General features: G+C 40.7%; 1 protein-coding gene across 5 annotated transcripts in view; it reads left to right on the top strand.

Moving 5' to 3' along the window:
• The first annotated feature begins 2,072 nt into the window (after positions 1-2,072).
• LOC118390688 (homeobox protein cut-like 1) overlaps positions 2,073-15,492 on the top strand; it is a 215,447-nt gene continuing 202,027 nt past the window's right edge. For 2 of the 5 annotated variants that reach the window (XM_052529852.1, XM_052529850.1), the window contains exon 1: positions 2,073-3,448. In XM_052529852.1, coding sequence (XP_052385812.1) covers positions 3,269-3,448 — 180 coding nt within the window. In that variant the 5' untranslated portion in view covers positions 2,073-3,268. The remainder of the gene's footprint in view (positions 3,449-15,492) is intronic. The other 3 variants (XM_052529851.1, XM_052529849.1, XM_052529853.1) reach the window with 2 other exon arrangements.

The raw sequence follows: 15,492 nt of genomic DNA, 5'->3' as shown, positions 1-15,492 counted from the left end.
GTGGTGGCAGCATCACGCTGTGGGGATGTTTTTCAGTGGCAGGGACTGGGAGACTAGTCAGGATGGAGGGAACGATGAACAGAGCAAAGTACAGAGAGATCCTTGATGAAAACCTGCTCCAGAGCGCTCAGGACCTCAGACTGGGGACGAAGGTTCACCTTCCAACGGGACAACAACCTTAAGCACACAGCCAAGACAACGCAAGAGTGGCTTCGGGACAAGTCTCTGAATGTCCTTACGTGGCCCAGCCAGGGCCTGAAATTGAACCCGATCGAAACATCTCTGAAGAGACCTGAAAATAGCAGTGTAGCGACGCTCCCCATCCAACCTGATAGAGCTGGAGAGGATATGCAGAGAAGAATGGAAGAAACTCACAAAATACAGGTGTGCCAAGCTTGTAGCGTCATACCCAAAAAGACATGAGGTTGTTATCACTGCCAAAGGTGCTTCAACAAAGTACTGAGTAAAGGATCTGAATACTTGTGTAAATGTGATATTTCAGTTTTTATTTTTATAAATTAGCAAACATTTCTAAAAAACTGTTTTTGCTTTGTCATTACAGGGTATTGTGTTTAGATTGATGAGTGAATTGTAACGAAATAAAATGTGGAAAAAGTCAAGAGGTCTAAATACTTTCCGAAGGCACTTTATGAGTGTTTGTGTGCCTTTGTATGTTCTCCTATACTCTAATAATTTAATTGAAAATGTTCTAGACCACTACCTGTGCCTGGGAGGGTTCTAGTGGGGGAAAGTGCATGACTAAACAGACACAGTGAGATAATACTGACAGGGTGTCTCTCTCTCTCTCTCTCTCACGGTAATGATACCCTTGGCTGCAATGGAAAAGGGCATGCTGGCCTGTCTTTCAGGTTTGATTTCTAATCATTGTGCACCCCACCCAGCCCAAGCATTAACTGAGACAAAATGTATGTGGGTGAATGAGGGAAAAGTCACTCATAAACGGAAAGTCCATCCATGAATAAGTTGACGGGGGTTTTAGGAGGGATTGTAGGAGGTTTGTACTCACTATGAAATAATGGCAGCCCGCTCCTATGATTGACTTAGTATTTAGTAGTGTTCTAAATGTATTGAATTTGAAATGAGGTAGTCTAAGATAACTTGTTTCAGTACATCAGTTTATTGGCTGTATAAATTGGTAGCCTCTATATGTTCTCAAGCAGGCCATTTTGTGGTTTAATATAATCCACAGATGTTTCACCTAAAAGCATTAATTTACTCTTTGCTTCTTAGAATGATTCATTAGATAACGTAATGTCTGTTTGGGGGTGTGATTCTAAAATCTGTATGTTTAGGAGAACAGACTAGTTTGGTGCGCTAGGTCTTATGGGGGATCTTAAATACATGTACGGTTACATGTATCAAATGACAGGGTCGAACAAGTATGCATTTCCTTCTCCTCAAGTGGGCTTGCATGCGGTGCCATGGGATTTTGATAAATGCTAAATGTGTCTGGTGTTTCTCTTTACTTTTCAACAAGTTATTCTGCCACTAATGAGCCAAAGAACTTTAAGAGCCAGGAATTTTTAACGGGAGCAATTGTGGCTGGGTGAAACAGCCTCTGATTCTATGGTAACTTAGAAAGGCTATACTGTTTTCTTCAAATGCAATAGAATGGAACATGTTCAGATTGTCATGGAAATAAACATTCTTGTACAATGATATACAAATAGTCTGGAAAAATGGTTGCTTCTAAGACAGCTAAATGTATAATTCTGTACTGTGCAGGGTTCAACAAAAGTGCAAAATGCAAATTTAAGTTGAACTTCATATTATATAAATATATGTATATTATATAAATAACCTTTATCAGCATAACACATTTTTTGAACAGTCTGTGACTACGGAAAAGATATATATATAAAAAGACAACACTACATTCAGGCCTGCTGTATTAAGGCAAATAAATAATGATGTCAATAGTATGTGTGCAGGAGTGAACAATACTTGTCTTTATAATCACTGTGATTACATGATTATTTTTTATTGGGGACTTTAAAATAATTAAAACTGACATCAAGCAATATTCAAGTTCTTAAATGTGTTTACATGAGTTATTTGACCTTAATATATACATTTTCTCTATTATAAACAAACAAATACACCAAAGTTGTGATTAAATTCTTCAAGTTTACTTTAGGCTACTTTAGATCTGTAAAATCTGAGAAAAGGTGTTGGTGAATAGTTTTTAAAGTCAAAAGAAGGAAACTTTACAATCGAAAATAGCATAATGTATATAGCACAACATTGAAACCTATAGATTCAAGCAGGTTGCTCGTATTCCTATTTCAGACCTAGAGGGGCGCTGTTGTCCCAAATTCAAGTTCAAATTCAAGCACACATTGCTGAGACGGCTGAAGTATTAATAAACATTAGTCCATGAACATATAGTAATGTTTTTACAATGCAAACTATACATTGCAATTACTACATTTATTTAAAACATGTCAAGTAAAACATTCTGTGCAGGAATGAATTTACAATAAAATAGGTCTAACACCCTATCAGTGTTATTTAAAAAACAAAACTTAGAGTTTGATTCATTTCTAATATCAAAGTTAACAACCTCAATATAACGAGATCAAACCATAGAGACCTAAATAAAATGCAATTGATCAGACACTGTTTCCTTTTTTATCAACAAATACCCCCACTATAAAACTACCAATCAATTGATTGGTGGTGGCTTGTTCAAGTAAGAACACTTCAATAAGGCGTTTGTTTATACGTTTAAATTTACAAAAGGCGTTTATACGTTTTAATTGGTTTGTTTTCACTTGAAAGAGAACTGACGGTTCACAAAATAATTGTTTGATTTAAAAGATGGCTTGCCACAAAGAACTAGTAACATGACTAGTGTAAAAACGAACTATTATAGAATGATAATCTTAATCCACAATCATTAAATGCATTTGAGCATTGATGAATAGATTGCACAAAGAAATTACAGAAACAATAGCCTAAATGTAAAACATGAGTAACTACATTTGGCATGCATTTTCTAATGTATAGTAGGCTATATGAAATAGCAATATTGGCAATAACAGGTCGAAAAACGAATAAGCAGTCCAAAATGCACACTCGACAACAAATCTTACTGCATCGTTCACGATCTACGTGGAAGATCCATCCCGTGTTTTAGCTGTTAAAGAAATTGCCAACTCCCATTCAATAATTCTATTCCGTGGCCCTATTCAATATTACAGGTTCCTGTTCAATAACTCCATTCCGCGCACATGTTCAATAAGCGATGGCCCTGTTCAATTGCTCCGCTCCGTGTTTTGCGCGCACCCCCCTCCTTTCTACTGAACTCCAGCCCCTCGCGCTCTCTCTATCAGCCTCTCACTCAGTCTCAATATGTCTCAAGATGGCGGCCAATGCGGGATCGATGTTTCAATATTGGAAGCGCTTAGATTTACAGCAGCTGCAGGTCAGCCTTTTTCCTTCAAGTTTATCTGCTTTCTTGAAGCCTTATGTGTGGAAACCCGTTGTCGAGTTGTGGCTTCGCTCTTGAGCCCCTCTTTGCCGGTGTTTGTGGCCGCTTTTGGAGCTCTCTTCTCCCATTGATTAAAGCGGCTCTCTCGTTGATCGGAAATTGATCCTCTTTGTTCAATTCCCATCGATCAGACATCATGGCCGAGGGGAAGCGGTCACTATGGCAATTCGGGGACCGAAAGCGATTCAACACTCATGGAAGACTATTCTCGTGCAAAACTGGCAACTTAACACTTTTGAGAGGATGTATTTGATGTTCTTGATGCGATTTGTTTGAATAATTTTGTTAAAGAAAATAAGTGCGTTTGTTGTCTAGAGCTCTCGCGGGTGGCGCTGTGGTGCTGAAACGAGTTGGGTGCAGAAGAGTTAGGTGACTTATTTATGTTATCTTAAATGTTTTACACGGGGAAATATTGCTTTTGAAGAAGAAATATACGAAATGCTTTGACAATATGCTTTTCATAATAGCTGTTTATAGTTATTATATTCGAGAAAAGCCTCTTGCGAAGTCTCTTGCCCAGTGTGACCTCTTTATTTAGGGAAGTGTTTTGTAGACTACTAGCTATTTTAATAATACGAAAACAGTTAGCTAATGTCTAGTTTCCGCATAGTTTGACGTGGTAGTGTTCATCTGTTGAAAAGTAAGTGGTATAGATAGGAAGTCCAGTGAACTTGTGATTTCTACTCTTTATGCGTAGCCATAGGCTATCCTGTAGACATGGATTTGCTTACCCAAATTCAAATGTGCGTGTTTTTAATCTGAAATAGTTTAGCCTACCATTGAGGTAATAACCAAGTTGTATGCTTTATTTCGTTTGAATTGTGCGCTCAATAGATTTTAAACGAGTGCACGAGACACTTTTGCTTTCATGATTTGCTATGCTTATCTGTTTTTACAATTGAAAGTTATATATCGACATAGGCTGCAGTTTAAATTAAGCACGTAGCCTACACAAACTTTATACATCGCTTCTTTAAATTGATTTCAACAGGTTCAAGTTATCTAAGACTGAATTTGAATTGATTCTTGAATAATCGACAGTAGCAACTTGAGAGTGGTTTTTGCATATTGGGCAAATGTAATTGGTTTAGTGTTTGAAATAGCCTAATCTCTAATGTTATTCCAAATGAAAATTGCTTGGTGGGTGCGAATGACAATCAATAGCCTCATGGAATTTAGGTGTTATTGGACGAATCATAATGAATGTGATTCGATAACGTTTGCAAATATATTCGTTTTCATGAAGGATACTCGATGTGTGTGTCACATTTAAACAAACCCCTACTACCAATCACACCATACTTATTTATGTAGGTAGTATAGATAAACATTTGAAATCAATAGCCTATTGGGTTACTTTTTTCTTTCCTGATTTCTAAATGTCAATCTACCTAGTAGCTTACTAAAAGCAAATTCAACTCCAATTTCTTGGATTTGTCGTCTTTGCATGGATTTTACATACGAAAGTAATGTTTTTCAAATGAATAGGGGTCGTAATATCGATATAGGTGGCCCCTAGGCTACTATCAAAGGAATGCGCTTGAAATGTACACGTCACTCTGAGTCTCACAGGTTTTGCATATCATGCCAGGAGGGGGAATGGGACAATGCGTGTATTTTTCAAAGGACAATATTTCCATCCCAAGATTAATTCAATTATAAAAAATGTGCCGGAAATGTTATTCTTATTCATCCCTATGCCGTTTATTCTCGACCATTGTTTTCCTTGCCACCGAGTGTCCGCCATAGCCAAGCTCTGCTGCGGCCAGGGTACAGGTTGATCTCACAATCAATCACAGGAATGTGTTTCCTCAGCTATTGTGCCCGGTGCGACATTTGCCATCGCCTTTTGAAATAATTGTATTTGTTTGAAAAGACAATATGGGTGTATTTGACTGCTATGCTCCTATACTGTTCTTTCCCCATCGGAATTTGTTCTCGCTGTTTTGGATTCAACTGATTCATGGATTTTTGGGAGGAACATTTTCACGTAGCCTAAGCTATTGTGCCTTTCTCGCAAAAAAAATATTTTTTTCCGTCAGATTTAAAACAAACAAATGTAGAACATGTTGACGCTTTTATGACTGATTTATGATTCTCACGCGAGGTGCGCTTTTGGCGCCCAGAATATAATGCCTGATATTGTACCCACAGTAACCCCTCTGATAATTTATAGAAGCACATTGTGCTGTTTGCCTTATTAATCCATAGGCAGCAGTGTTATTGTGTATGTCTTTATTTAAACGGTTAAAGCGTTGTGCATTCCATTTTGTCTAACAATAGTCAACATTGATTACATTTAATTTAGTCATTGTTAAGTTCATATGACTTTGCCTCCACTGTTATCTAAATATAATGCAATTTTGTAATAGGCCTACTTTACTTGCATTTGTTGGAAGGTCATAACCCGGATAAATTTAATTCTGAAACGAAATATATTCTCAAGTTCAGCTATAATGACATGTGTTTAATGTTTATAGCTTAAGTAATACATATTTTGGCACAGATACCTTGCATTATTTAGGCTATTTTGTTATACTCTCTCACACAGAATGTTTTGGGGGGGTATTTTGTATTTGTTTAGAAATAGTGAACCATTAATCTAGTCAGAAACATTAACTGCTATTATCAATCATTCTAAACAAAAGGCTTAGTCATCTGGTTGCTTCACCCCCGCCCCCACGCACACACTGAGTGTAAATTGAGTCTTGAAAGCCATACATAGTTCTCACAAAGTATGCATAAAGAAAGGTTGTGTTAAGAGCCCTGCAATAATCATGGGAAGACCCATCTGATGATATTAGTCATGACAGCTGAAGAGGAACTAGGCAAAGTCCTATCTGGAGGATCAGACCAGACAGCAGGGAGGACACTGAAGATTCCACCTCCATTATTGATGACTACATATTTACTTTGCTGCGGTACTGCCACCGGTGAGTCTTTCTGACAGGATATGCTCAGGCGCTGCAATATGGCCTTTTCATCACAAGCCGACACAGACTCTTTTAATTGGACTCACAGAATAAAGAGTCACTAGTGATACATGTTACAAGTACATTGTTTCAGTTTTCTGGCCTTTTCATATTGCTGCATTCCACATTGGAAAGACATTAAGCTTCAAGACAAACCTTAAATGGCTGGGCAGAAATATGATTTCTGTATCGGGGCCACTATCCCAAACAAGGGAACTACTGCTTTCCACTAAGGGATTACCTGGGAAGTGCATCAGATAATGTGAATCCAAGATGTTGTGGTAAACCCAATGGGGATTTTCTTTTTTTACCAACAGACATTCTAAAGTGGCTTATTTCCAACTGAAACTATAGGCCTATGTCTGAAGCTTGTCAGAGTGTTGCAGGCATTGAATGGGTTACAAGGATATGAATGTTTTTTGACAAGCTGTTCAGGTACTTTCATGCAATCCGGTCGGAAAAAAGTGCAGTAGGTAGTCTTTTTGTGCTCAATGCTTAACTCAGCACAGGTGAAACCAATGCATTGACAAATGCTTCTCCCACTTCACTATCATTATACCCCCTGTTTCATGTTCTGGATATTATGTCATTAATCAAATAAACAGGGAAACGAGGATATAGGATGCTCACTACAGATAGTGCATGTGCAAAGATCAGAGTTAGGGGCTAAGGATTTGAAGGAAATTACCACACACATAAACTACCCCCACAAGTCTCTCAGATAAAAATATCATGTAAAATAATGTTTTATTGCCACAAACATCAGCTATCTGTGAAATGTGTTTTTTAAAACCAGGTTAGCCATAGTAGTACAGTGCCCCTGGAGCAAGTTGAGTTTAAGTGTCTTGCTCGAGGGCACATTGACAGATTTTTCACCTTGTTAGCTTGGTTATTCGAACCACCAGCGACCTTTCGGTTACTGGCCCAACTGCTACGCTATCTGCTGCTATGTGGTGACTTTCAATATTTCCCTGCTCATCTCAGACAGCCCACAGGAGCTTGCATCTCTGCTTTCGGCCCTTTGATGAAGCTCGGAATTAAAGGGTTTCTTGTCAGGGCATTTTTTGAGACATGTTCTCTACACTGCTTACAGTAGGCAGCTCAGTGTGAAACTTTGAAACGCCACCATTACGGGGCTGCCTTTGTAGTTGAAAGGGCGCCCACAGTTTTGTATTCAGGCCCTCGCTCTCCTGATTTTAAGTTTGATTTTGCTGTTTACATTCCGTGTGGCCCAAAAGCTGCCTCTGTCCCACCACGTGCCAATCACATTTCTCATGTGAGCCCTCAGACAGGGCCACTTCAGAAGGCCTGCTCTCCTCGGTGCCTGATTTTCAGTCTGATCTTCATAAGCCACTTTGTTCATAACCCTCCCCATGTATTGACACATGGTAATATTATGATTTTTTTCATGGCTTTTATCTGCCAAATGTCGCAGATCTGTTTTTGATCTAGTGCTTTATAAAAATTATCCATCTGAGACACAAGGCGTAAAATCTGTAAATATAGTGTGTTTGTTTATTTTTCCACAACGTTGTTTTCAACTTAAATTTCTGCTATAATATGAACATTTTCTGTTATTAGTTTCCCAGAATTAATTAATTTTTCAAACTATTTAGGCAGACTGTAAGGTCTTTATGTTGAATGAACTGTTCTTTCCATGACTTACTGACCAGGTGAAAGCTATGATCCCATATTGATGTCACTTGTTAAATTCACTACAATCAGTGTAGATGAAGGGGAGGACACGGGTTAAAGAAGGATTTTTAAGCCTTGGGACATGGATTGTGTATGTGTGCCATTCAGAGGGTGAATGTGCAAGACAATATATTGAAGTGCCTTTGAATGGAGTAGGGTATTAGGTGCCAGGCACCGGTTTGTGTCAAGAACTGCAATGCTGCTGGGTTTTTCACGCTCAACAGTTTCCCATGTGTATCAAGAATGGTCCACTACCCAAAGGACATCCAGCCCAACTTGACATAACTGTGGGAAGCATTGGAGTCAATATGGGCCAGCATCCCTGTGGAATGCTTTTGACACCTTGTAGAATCCATGCCCAGATGAATTGAGGCTGTTCTGTGGGGAAAAGGGGTGCAACTCAATATTAGGAATGTGTTCCTAATGTTTTGCACACTCAGTGTATATTTATATTCCAGACTCTGACATTGCTGATTCTGAAATGTCTTGATTTCATTCATTTTATTTTGGGAAATTTGTGTGTATTGTTCGGTATTACGGCACTGTTGGAGCTAGAAGAATAAGCATTTTGCTGCACCTGCGATAACATCTGCAAAATGTCAGTATGCGACCAATACAATTGGCAGCAAACTGATTGGTCAGCTGTTAAAGCCAGCAAAGCATTAGGTGTTCCTAATGTTTGGTATACTCAGTATATTGGTAAATTGGGCCTACATTTAAATTATATGGAGAGCATGGTTGGAGTGTCTGGTTTACATTTACAGTAGCTAGCAAAGTGTTTGTTTCTGTACAGAGATGTTTGCTTGAGAGAATAAGCTTATCTGGTACAGTACTCTTGCACTTAGACCAGCCTCTGAGCTTATTTTTCTGAGACGTCCATGACCAAATAGGTTCTCAGTCATTTCAAAGGGTCCCTTGGCGGAGGGCGGCACCTCAGCATACCACCTGTGTTGATTCCACATACTTGTGAGGTGTCCAAATGCAGGTAAAATGCTGTTCTCAGAGGCATTCGGGCCTGTGTGTGGTCCTGCATTTTACACGTCAACATATGGAGATCAGTGAAGGAAGCAATGTTGCCCATGACCGCACCATGGAGATTTGAGCTCCCCTGCGCCCTTAACTTGTGCTGGCCTGCCGTTGGCTGTAAGCATATCAGTTTGATATTTATGATGTGGCCGACACAGGCTGGGCTTTGGCTCACCTGTGTTATTTTTAACGCTCTGTTGTCACAGACTTGCCACAGACATGGGTGTGTCTTTTCGAGTTATGCTCCACGAGAAGAATTTGATGGAAGGATTATTTTCACTGGGCTCTTCAACAGACCAGACTATTGACCTACGTATTAATTTAAAGATCAAATCAAATTTAATTTGTCACATGCTTCGTAAACAACAGGTGTAGACTAACAGCTCGCGGCTGGGTTTATCTTTGTAATCTGTGATAGTTTACAAGCCCTGCTACATCCGATGAGCTTCAGAGCCGGCGTAGTGGGATTCGATCTTAGTCCTGTATTGACGCATTGCCTGTTTGATGGCTGGTCAGAGGTCGTAGCAGGATTTCTTATAAGCGTCCGGATTAGTGTGCCGCTCCTTGAAAGCAGCAGTTCTAGCCTTTAACTCCTTGCAAATATTGCCTGTAATCCATGACTTCTGGTTGGGATATGTACGTATGGTCACTGTGGGGATGATGTCATCGAAGCACTTATTAATTAATTTGTTACTGATGTGGTAAAGTCCTCAATGCCACCTGATGAATCCCAGAATGTATTCCAGTCTGTGTTTGCGAAACCGTCCTGTAGTCTAGTGTCCGCTTCATCGGACCGCTTTTTTATTGACTGTGTCACTGTGTCACTGGTACTTCCTCTGAGTTTTGCATGTAATCGCCCTCCATTTGGTCAGATTTGCCAAATGGAGGGCGAGGGAGAAAAGTCATATTAGAGATTGCGCACCAGCTGTTGTTAAGAAAGAAATACACACCTACCCCCTTGAGCTTACCCGAGGCTGCCAATCAATAGAAACAAACGGTAGATGTACATTGAGTGTACAAAACATTAAGGACACCTTAATAATATTGAGTTTGTTATGGCATGGACTCTACAAGGTGTCGAAAGTGTTCCACGGGGATGCTGGCCAATGTTGACTGCAATGCTTCCCACAGATGTGTCAAGTTGGCTGGATGTCCTTTGGGTGGTGGACAGTTGTTGATACACACAGGAAACTGTTGAGTGTGGAAAAAAAACAGCAGTGTTGCAGTTCTACCATACCACGTTCAAAGGCACTTACATCTATTGTCTTGCCCATTCACCCTCTGAATGACACACATACACAATCCATGTCTCAAATCTTAAAAATCCTTCTTTAACCGGTCTCCTCCCCTTAATCTACTCTGATTTTGAAGTGAATTTAACAAGTGACATCAATAAGGGATTATAGCTTTCACCTGGTCAGTCTGTTATGGAAAGAGTATGTGTTCATAATGTTCTCTACACTCCGTATAAATTGTCCATGCTGTTGTTCAGCCATGACTCCGTGAAACATAGGCTATTACAGTTCTTCAGGCCCCGTTGAAAGGATAGTCTCGAACAGAACTCGTCACGTTTGTTCGTTCTCCAGTGATTGTACGTTCGTCAATACAACGGAGGGTAGAGACGGTTTATTTACTCGCCGACGTAGTTTCGTCAGGGTGCCAGCACATCGGCCTCTCTTATACTCTTCCTTTTCTGAGTTGGGGATTAAGGTCTGGTCTGGGGTGAGCAGTATGTCTCGTTGAAGTAGAAATCTTAATCCAAATTGAGGTTAGTGATTGATCGCTGTTCTGATGTCCAGAAGCTCTTTTCAGTCATAGCAAAAAATGGCAGAAACATTATGTAAAAAAAATAGTTAAGATCTGCGGAAAACCCCCCACAAATAGCAGAATTGATCAGGATCCTGTAAAACGACAGCTATCCATTGCAATGCTATTACATACAAAAAGGTGCATACAAGAAAGATCCACTCTCAAGTTTCTATGAAGTTATTAAATCTAAGTCAAAGTGAGAGCTCTATGTTCTCTGGTCTCTCAGATCACATGTTTGTACAGCAGGATTTTAGATACACAGGCACCTGAGTATGAATCATCCATGCTAAAACAGACAAGTTCCTGACTAGTTCTGCCACATGTCAGTGAAAAAGCTGGAGCCTGCACTCAGGACTAAATTTAGAAAACTCCTTAATACAGAAATTAAAGGAGAACTGTGCCTCAGTGCTCTGCTCTCCCCCATCGATTCCCCAGTCAGATCCACGCCACTTCAAACTCCAACAAGCTTGTAAACAAGACACAAAACAAGAGAGACATTTGCATGTCCCCCTTCCAAATTTAGCCCAAGCGTCTTTGCCTTTTTCCCTGGGAGTTCGTAATTGCAATGGAAAGCTTGATATTCATGCGTTTTCACATAGCATTTGGGACCCGCAGTATTTTGTGGACCACATTATTTTGAGATAACAATCTTCAGTCCCTATCACTCTGTCATAGTGTGAGCTGTGCAGAATGCTGGAACCCCTTGTCTCACTGCACAGTTAAATGCTGTAAGATGTACACAGCATAACTTCTGTCCACTATCTTTTTTATCCCTCTGTGTGAAATAAGACTAGTCAGACATACCTGTAAAAGCTCAGAAGGAATCCATCCTCTGTGGTAATTTTTATGATGCAGAGAATTAAACTTAAAAAAAAAAGAAATTTGCACTGCAACTGGATTAACAAATCAATTGAAATGTACTTGCCTGGCCATAATTTTGGTTCTGTAGCGAGCTGTGCTCGGCAATCAGTGGTTTATCTCCACTGTCAGACAAATAGGTCCAGACAGAGTAATCACAAGGAGCTCTTTCCTGACTAGAGATGCAATGTGAGCAATCAAGAAACTCTTCAGACTAACTTTTATTAACTGAATAATCGCAGTTCGCAGTTAGGAGTGTGTCTCTTAAATTGGGATGCTACACTAGTCAATGAATTAATGTTCTATTCCAAAGTGTTTAAAAATATGTTGATTACAGTACAGTATTCTTTAATGGTGGAAGGGGCTCAGATGCAAATGGCTAGATGAGCTCTGTGGCTCTGGGAATGAGGAGAGGGATCAGGCCCAGAGCCAGTTCATATTATCCTCTACATTACCTCACTATGTCTGCCCCATCTCTCGCTCCACTGTATCTCTCTCTCTCTCTCTCTCTCTCTCTCTCTCTCTCTCACTCTCTCTCTCTGGGAGCTGGGGTTTCATGGGGGCCCCCTTTGCCTCACACAGTTTTATAGAAACCCTGACGCCAAATACATAATTTGCCTGGAATGTGCTGTCCATTTCAGCCGGGAAGGGTGGGTGGGTTAGATGGAGAGATCCAGGGAATTGGCCCCTCCTCACTCGCTTCCCTCTGCCCACTGGCTCTAACGTAAAGGCTACGCTGCAGAGCATGCCCATGCACTGTGACTGCATCCTGCCTCCATTCACTATTCAGTCCAACTTTTTCATTTACTATGGACTTTTTTTGACACTTTTTTTTCTCAGCTTCACAAACTATTGTCTGGCAGCCACAGTCTCTCTTTTACTGTTTGAGAACTCTGGCAGAAAAATAGATCAATACTGAGAGTAAGTGGAGGAACATTATCACGGGATGTAGTGGAGCTTGAATAAAGCATTTTAAGCTGCTTGTTGACATTATGAGTCTCCCATACAGGCACATCACGGAAGAGACACTTGTGTGTAAAGGCTTGAAGACAAACTCATACAGCTTGCCCCATTTGATCATTTTTATGTAGTCTCAGCGGAATTTCAGATTGTGGATAGTGTTTGTTTCATTGTGTTCACCCTGAATTTGAGTGTGTACTCCAGGGGCTGAGCTATGATGTCTGTGCGATGCTACAGCTAACAGACTTCTATCACCAAGGCCATGTTGTCCCCATTTAACACAGGTACATTTAGGCCTAGACTATACAAGAATGATGTGAGTCCGCAACTGCTTTGACAACCTCTTGTATTATATCACACCATGAAAGAGATGTTTCTATCGCCAGGGTTAAACATATTCCACAGTAAAACTTCTGAGGAGATGTTAATATCGACCTTTTGACGGGTCTTTTTGTTTCCAGTTTAGACGGCTTTGAAGCAGCAGCACTTCAAGACCAGGATATGATATAAGTCCCTTTGTGATCTGTTCCCATATTAGCATTTTTTGCTACGATCTGATCCACTGAATTCACACGCAGAGAGAAAGTAAAAAGGACTACTGAGACTCTGGTCACGATTGTAAATGTAAGGCAACGTAAAATGGCTCGTAAGAGAGCCTGAAAAGCATCAGTGCCTAAATTTGAAACAGTGAAAACAAGGGGGGGGTCGTCGCTGCGAAAGGAAGCGGAAAAAAAGTAGAGCAGCAATTTATCTGCTTCTGTGCAGAAACATCTGGAAACAGTTTGGAGAAAATGAGGGAATCTGAAGTACTTGGGAATTAAGAGCTATGGGAAAGAAATCGTCCCCCCTTGTTTTCCAGAGCGAGATAGGACAGGAGGTTGCAATCTGGCTTTGCAGGTCGTTGATGATAAAATGGGTAGCCTACTTCACTGTGAGATATTATTTCTCTTTGAAAACACGGCATTTTCAGACCTGTGTCGTTTTGTCGGACACAATTGCATGTCTATCATATTTTTACTCTGAAATAAGCAACTTAAAGATAAGTAGACAACTGTGTAAATCACTGTAGGCTCATTTGTGCCATTTCCATTTCTGTTCTCACTATATAACATGGTGACCTATTTATTTACTCCGGGATTTCTGCAACCATTCTTATTGTACTTAGGCAAAGTGTAACTGTTGCTATAATGTAAACATTTATTTGCTCACAGGAAACTTGCTGGTTGAACAGACATGCTTTTATTGCCATCTATGGTCAACTGTACAGCATCCATACCTGCACCTTGGCCATGTTGTAACACGTCACTTCCTGCTGAACCTGGAACGAGGAAGAGCTCAGTTTTGTCGTTTTGAAAGTGTATTGGAAAGTTCTTAGTAGCTAACTTTTTAGTTTGGGTCTCGTGACGCAGTTGGTGTCAGTTGCTGGAATGCTAGTCTCTGTCCAGTGATCCTGCCGACTAAGGACGGGTCTGAGGAGCTATTTGGCTGCTAGCTAGCCGCATCAAATCAAATCAAATTTGATTTGTCACATGCGTCGAATACGACAGGTGTAGTAGACCTTACAGTGAAATGCTTACTTATAAGCCCTTAACCAACAATGAGGTTTTAAGAAGGAAAAAAAGTGCTAAAGTATTTACTGAAATATACTGAAGAATAAATAATAACAACAATTGAAAAATAGCAAATAATTAAGGAGCAACAAAAAAATCACAGTAGCGTGGCTATATACAGGAGGTAGTGGTACGGAGTCAATGTACGGGGGCACCGGTTAGTCGAGGTAATTGTGGTAATATGTAGGTAGATGTAACGTGACTATGCATGGTTAATGGACAGAGATTAGCAGCATTGTAAAAATGAGGGTGGGGGGGGCAATGCAAATAGTCTGGGTAGCCATTTGATTAGCTGTTCAGGAGTCTTATGGCTTGTGGGTAGAAGCTGTTAAGAAGCCTTTGGACCCAGACTTGGCTTTCCGGTACTGCTTGCAATTTTTTGGGCCTTCCTCTGACACTGCCTATTATATAGGTCCTGGATGGCAGGAAGCTTGGCCCCAGTGATGTACTGGGCCGTACACACTACCCTCTGTAGTGCCTTGCGATCGGAGGCCGGGCAGTTGCCATACCAGGCAGTGATGCAACCAGTGAGGATGCTCTCAATGGTGCAGCTGTATACATTTTTGAGCATCTGAGGACACATGCCAAATGGGTCTCCTGAGGTGGAATAGGCCTCCTGAGGTGGAATAGGCGTTGTCGTGCCCTCTTCACGACTGTCTTGGTGTGTTTGGACCATAATAATTCATTGGTGACGTGGACACCAAGGAACTTGAAGCTCTCAATCTGCTCCGTTACAGCCCTGTCGATGAGAATGGGGGCGTGCTCGGTCCTTCTTTTCCTGTAGTCCACATTCATCTCCTTTGTCTTGCTCACATTGAGGGAGAGGTTATTATCCTGGCACTACACTGCCAGGTCTCTGACCATCTCCCTATAGGCTGTCTCATCGTTGTCGGTGTTCAGGCCTACCCCTGTTGTGTCGTCGGCAAACTTAATGATGGTGTTGGAGTTGTGCTTGGGCATGCAGTCATTGGTGAACAGGGAGTACAAGAGGGGACTGAGCATGCACCCCTGACCCCCGTGTTGAGGATCAGCGTGGCAGATGTTTTGT

The sequence above is a fragment of the Oncorhynchus keta genome, chromosome 11 (genome assembly GCF_023373465.1).
Source record: "Oncorhynchus keta strain PuntledgeMale-10-30-2019 chromosome 11, Oket_V2, whole genome shotgun sequence".
Lineage (NCBI taxonomy): Eukaryota > Metazoa > Chordata > Actinopteri > Salmoniformes > Salmonidae > Oncorhynchus > Oncorhynchus keta.
This window is presented reverse-complemented; position numbering and strand designations above follow the sequence as displayed.